Source organism: Manihot esculenta, chromosome 10, assembly GCF_001659605.2.
Source record: "Manihot esculenta cultivar AM560-2 chromosome 10, M.esculenta_v8, whole genome shotgun sequence".
NCBI classification, from domain to species: domain Eukaryota; kingdom Viridiplantae; phylum Streptophyta; class Magnoliopsida; order Malpighiales; family Euphorbiaceae; genus Manihot; species Manihot esculenta.
The window spans coordinates 26,549,661-26,556,219 of NC_035170.2; the positions used below are offsets into that span (position 1 = coordinate 26,549,661).

Consider the following 6,559-nt stretch of genomic DNA (forward strand, 5'->3'; position numbering starts at 1 on the left):
TTTTGGGCAGAAGCTATTCATACTGCTGCCTACATTCTTAACCGGAGTTCTACATCAGCTTTATCAAATCAAACACCATTTGAAGCTTGGAATGGGTGGAAACCAAAGGTAAAACATTTTAAGATCTTTGGTTGTGTTGCTTATGTGTTAGTGCCATCTCAAAAGAGAGGAAAACTTGATGAAAATAGTGTGAGGTGTATTTTTGTGGGTTACAGTATGGAAACTAAAGGTTATCGTTTTTATGATCCTCTTTACAAAAAATTAATAATTAGCCGTGATGTCATTTTTGATGAGAAAAGTGAATGGAGTTGGAGTGAGATGCAGCCAGGGGTACATTTTTCACAAAATAATGAAGAATTTATTCCTGAACAAATTCAAAATGAAGGTAACAATGGTGGTTCAGATTCATCATCTCCAAATACTCCCATTTCCAGTCCTTCTAGTTCGACATCATCCTCTTCATCAAGTACACCTCCACGAAAATGGAGATCCTTACAGGAGGTTTATGAGCAACTTGATGAATGTCATCTTGTGGTCACTCAAGAACCAAGCAGTTTTGAAGAAGCAACAAAAATCATAGAATGGCAAAAGGCAATGGATGAAGAGATGGATGCCTTAGAGAAAAACAAAACGTGGGAGTTGGTTGACTTGCCATTTGGTAAAGAAGTTGTGGGGCTGAAATGGGTGTACAAGGTAAAACACAAGCCTGATGGGTCTATCCAGAGACACAAAGCTCGGTTAGTTGCACGTGGTTATATGCAGCGTGAAGGTGTTGACTTCGAAGAAACATTTTCTCCAGTGGCAAGGTTTGACACTATTCGAGCTACTCTTTCTATTGCTGCTTATCTTAACTGGAAAGTTTTTCAGTTTGATGTCAAATCGGCCTTTTTAAATGGTATTTTGGAAGAAGAGGTTTATGTGCAACAACCGAAGGGCTATGAAATTTCTGGTGAAGAAAAGAAAGTGTACAGGTTGAAGAAAGCTCTCTACGGCCTCAAGCAGGCTCCGAGGGCCTGGTATGGGAGAATCGACTCACATTTTTGCAGAAATGGTTTTCAAAAGAGTGCAAGCGAGCCCACTTTGTATGTCAAGAGAAAAGCAGACAATGAGGTATTGATCATTTGCCTTTATGTGGATGACTTAATCTATACTGGAAATAGTATTGAGTTATCCACTGAATTTAAGAAGATTATGGTGACCGAATTTGATATGACTGATTTGGGACTCATGAGTTATTTTTTGGGTTTGGAAGTGAGTCAAGGTAAAGCTGGAATTTTTGTTTCACAACAAAAATATGTGAATGATCTGCTTACAAAATTTAACATGAAAGATTGCAATTCAGTCACAACTCCAATGATCACAAACCATAAATATTGCTTGGATGATGGAGAAGAGAAAGTAGATTCTCAATTATATCGGAGTTTGGTGGGAAGTTTACTTTATTTGACAAATAGTCGTCCGGATATTTTGCAAGCAACTAGTCTCCTGTCAAGATTTATGCAAAGTCCGAGCAAGGTTCATTTTGGTGCTGCGAAGAGAGTGTTAAGATACTTAAAGGGAACCTCTTCTTATGGGCTGTTCTATTCTAGCTCAGACAATTTTAAATTGTATGGTTTCTCTGACAGTGATTGGGCAGGTTCCTTGGATGACCGTAGAAGTACTACAGGATATTTATTCTTGCTTGGGTCTAGTGCCATATCCTGGAGTTCTAGAAAACAACCATCCACAGCATTATCGTCGTCTGAAGCTGAATATATGGCAGTCACCTCAGCAACTTGTCAAGCTATTTGGCTCAGACGAATTTTGCAAGATATGAAGTTTGAGCAGAAAGAAGCAACTGTTATCTACTGTGATAATCAGTCCACAATTTCAATGGCCAAAAATCCAGTTCATCACCAAAGGACAAGGCACATTGATATTCGTCATCATTTTATAAGGGAGCAGGTTGCGGAAGGAAGTATCCAGTTAGAGTTTTGCAATTCAAGAGAGCAAGTAGCTGATTTGTTTACAAAAGCTCTTCCTCTTGAGAAGTTTGCATATCTCAGAGATAAGTTACAAGTTATAGATTTTTGCATTAAGGAGGAGTATGTTAGATAATAATGCAAAAATATTTACTGCACTTTTACTGTTAGTTTTAATAAGTCAATGTTTGTTATTTTAGTTCCTATTTTATTGTTGACGTGAGATATTTAGTATCCACGAAATCTGGGTTTTTGATCATTTTGTGATTGTATTTAAAGAGCATTTGATGAATAAAAGGATATCCCATTTTTTCCTCATATTCTCTGTTCTGCTCTGTTTTTATTAACATCACTATGGTTATGCTTTATAACTCACCAATTGAAGGTAACAAATACTATGCTGATTTTTTAATAAGGTTTTCCATGGATCTCTTACTGATGAGTGCAAATAAGTTTCTTGGTGATGAAAAAGCACCTTTAGTGTTAGAATTTTGTAATTTGCTCAGGGAGGTATCTAATGAAGATCCTCTGTATCAGTCATGCCGGACTACTCTTAGAAAATTGCTGGAAATAGGTAACTATGAGATACATCTCAATAATGGGTTACGCACAATGCTCGAAATTTTAGATTTTTTTAAAGAGTCGTTAGTAGCCCTATTACATGGATTGGGCCAGGCCTTCTTCCCGAGCGCGCACATTCAGTCGCTGAAAATTCAATTTCGTGACTTCCGAACATTCTCACGCGCATTATGGCAAGCAATTCATGGTCAGGCGGAAACCGATGAAGATGGTGAGGTTGATAATGAGGATGATGAGACAGATGAAGATGATGAGGTTAATAATGAGGATGATGAGCGTAAGGTTGATAATGAGGATGATAAGCGTACAAAAATGATAGTTCGGGTCTCCACTAGAGCAATTAAAGTTGGATTTATAGAAGTATTGAAAAAAATGGAGGTGCATCTTAGTCGTCTGCCGCTTATAGTACAAGGATTGAAATATACTGATGCTTTGGTATTTAATGATGCAATGCGTTCTATTTCATTTTTGTATCTCGCCATTCTGAAAGAATTGAACAGCATGTCTCAGCTTGTGAAGGGTGGTAAAGATAAGTTTCGGCAGGTATTAGAGGGTCATAAGAATTCACTGCCACTGATGATTAAAAACGTTACAAGGAAAGATGATTATGATTGGCTTCTTGAGTACAATGCTGATATTACGAGGAAAGATTATCATGGTTGGCTTCTTGAGCACAATGATGTGCTTGATTCTGCGTCCAGGATGCATTTACTCATGATGAAGATGATCCCTGAGAAAAAACTACACGACCCACTGCTTTATAAGCCTCTTATTCGATGGTCTAAATATATGGACGAAAAGCTGTATGAGCAATTCAGAAAGAAGAATCTTACAGATTCTCAAGTATTGCAGGATTGTTTGTGCAAGTTGTGCCAAATTCTATTCAAACCACAAAATCTTCTTTTCCTGGCGTGCCCAAATGATCCTACAAAATTCTATCCTAATCCTGGTAAGTTCTTACTCTTTTTTAATTTCCCTGAATTACCATCCATAATTGAATTACAAAGAAGTGTTGGAGTATAATTTCTTCTTTTTCATTTGATATATATGCAGAACTAAAACGACAACCGTTACACCTGGACAGTTTTAAAATTTCTGGAATAGTGATTGCACTGGCGTTGATGCATGAAGTACACATAGGCATTGCCTTTCATCATCTGTTTCTTTTGCTGTTGGCTGGAAATGATATTTCTATGGAAGACATACGGGAAGCATGTCCATCTTTTTGCAACAAGAAGGCCAAGGAACCTTCTCATGATGATAATCTAATTCGGAAAGAATTTATCCAGTCAGTCTCTGAACAGATAAACTTTTTCAAGCAAGGCTTTCATAGTGTATTTGGAGAATCAATCAACCAACTGCTATCCTATAGAGGAATAGAGCTTGAAGATCTTAACCAGGTGCTACAAGGAAACTTAAACCTTAAGTTTAATTTCGGAAAAAAGAGAAAATATGAAGACAATGAAAGTGATCCTCTGACGTCTCAGAATAATGAAAGTGATCCTCTTATGTACCAGTTCTTCAAGGTATGTGCTTCTAGGATTTCCTTTGTGTTACTTAGCATAATTATGGTATACTTTACATTTTCTATACCCTATTGAATTTAGAATACAAAAATAACTTTATAAAGACATAAAATGGATATCTAAAAACGAAACAGAAATAGAGATCAAACAACGGCAAATAGATACCATAAATTTTGTAGAAAAATACAAAATGTAAATACATCACATCAAAAAAAAATCTTTTCTCGTAAAATCTCATCAACTTCAACGTTCCTCATTGATGAGATTTTTGTTGGAGTTAAAAATCATCTAGCAATTTTACAACAATTTATGGACATACACAGATATCTTTAAATAAGTTTTCTACAATTTGAAGACACGCCGGTCTTTTTAGAACCTTATCGGTCTTTGATTTCTATACTTTAGAAACTTGTCGGTTTTTTATAAACATACTTCACTCGAATAACTATAAATGCTTTGAAATAATCATTTCAAAGGTCAATTGAGCCACAATGCCATTATTAGATTTAAAATGGAAAAATAGCTAACTAAAAATAAAAAATAGATACATGAAAATAGAAAGGAATAGATATTTAAGAACATCAAATAGATGCAAAAAATTCTCTAGAAAAATACGAAATATTTGCAACAACAAAAAAAAAAAAGAAAAGCTGGATTTTTAGCTTTTACAAGCATATCCTTAAAACTTAAAATTAACATGATGCAAAAAGAGAGAGAAGATATATGGAGAGAAGAACAACTCACATTTCGTTGGTAAAAACAGAAGATGTACAAATACTTATACTTCTTTTTCTTCTTTATTTTTTAAGCTCTCCAACCCTTTTTTAGCTAAGCTGCAATTCAACCTTTTTATAAGAAAAGTCTTTTAAAAGTTACTTATTAACACTTTCGTATAATGTTACTGGACTAGGTGTTGAAAATGTTTTAGAAAAAATACTTCTCTGATCTGGTTTCATTAGCATAATCATGATTAGTATTGTTATTCTTATTAGATCGTAATATGAAATTAACTATGTTGAGTGCTTGGCAGGTTAATCGACAAAGAGTTAGTATTACAGAATGGCAAGAGGGTAAGTTTTTGGGAAAGGGGGGTTTTGGAGTAGTGTACGAAGGATATGCTCCTGGTGGTTTCTTTTTTGCCATCAAGGAAATAAAAATTGAAAATGAGGGGATGATTGAGGAAATTAATCATGAGATTGATTTATTATATCAATTGAGACATCCAAACATAGTACGTTATTATGGCACGGAGAGGCGTGGATCGAAGGTCTATATTTTTCTTAAACTTGTAAGACCAGGTTCCCTCAAACAAATATACAAAGAGGATGGTTTCAAACTGGAAGATTCCCAAGTGTCCCACTACACTAAACAAATACTTGAAGGTTTGAATTATCTCCATGGGCTAGGTGTAGCCCACAGGGATATCAAATGTGAAAATATATTAGTGAATTATAAAGGACGTGTCAAAATTACAGATTTTGGATTAGCAAAAGTGCCCGAATTAAATGCTTTTATGAAGTCTTGTTGCGGCACAATACCCTGGATGGCTCCTGAGGTTATTAAACGGGACACTGAGTATGGATTTAAAGCTGATATATGGAGCCTTGGTTGCACTGTTTTGGAGATGCTCACTGGGAAAAGCCCATACTCAGATTTGGACTGTGGTGCTAAAACGCTAGAAGACGAGATTGTTAGAGGAAAATTGCCAACTGTGCCTGATTCTCTGTCTAAGCGTTCACGAGATTTTATCATGAAGTGTCTGCATGATAATCCAGATCATCGTCCAACTGCTGCTGAGCTTTTGCAGGATCCTTTTGTGAAAGGTTCTGCCTTTTAGCATTTTAAAATTTCAGTCAACTCATTTTCCTTTATCTTGAACTCTGAATAATTCAATGAGTGTCCATTAGCATTTCTTCTTGTTGCTTTCTTTTTTTTTTTTTTTTTTTTTTTTTTCACCTCCAACAGCTTTTCTGGACTGTATTTGGACATTGATTTGTCTTCTTTAGCAATTTTAATGTCAGTTAAACTTTCACTTACACTGATTGCTCCATCCAGTATATTGGAGTGATTTATATTTAGCTAATATCGAATGATTGTCACTGATGAGACTTTTTCTAGATACAAGGTTGTTTAAATCTTAAATCTTAAATTTTAGTTAATGTTTTGTTTAAAGTGTACTTTTGTTGTAGATATAATAATATATTGGGTAAGTAGTTGATCATAATACAATTCACCATACATTAACCATGTTTTCTTACTTTACTTGTAAGAGTTGCTAATCTCTCTTGTAATTTGTGTAATCAGCCTCATTTTGGAATCGTCTCTCATTGAGAGAAGGAGAGAATTACAAAAATTTTTGAGATTGCTCTATTTTTTTTTTCTCAATTCGTTACTGGTTTTAGATTTTTTTTTCATTTTTAAATATCTAATTTCAGTATTTAAATATCTATTCTTTACTCCAACTCCCAACTGTGGTACTAGAGCTTCTTATGT

The 6,559-nt window shown here is 35.1% G+C and overlaps 1 protein-coding gene across 1 annotated transcript; it reads left to right on the plus strand.

Annotated features, from left to right (window-relative positions):
* Nucleotides 1-2,315: 2,315 nt before the first annotated feature.
* Nucleotides 2,316-6,007, plus strand: LOC122724832 (E3 ubiquitin-protein ligase UPL5-like). Its single transcript, XM_043960711.1, has 3 exons — nt 2,316-3,489; nt 3,594-4,066; nt 5,097-6,007. The coding sequence occupies exons 1-3, from the start codon at nt 2,316-2,318 to the stop codon at nt 5,901-5,903; spliced, it is 2,454 nt and encodes an 817-aa protein (XP_043816646.1). The 3' UTR covers nt 5,904-6,007.
* Nucleotides 6,008-6,559: the final 552 nt, after the last annotated feature.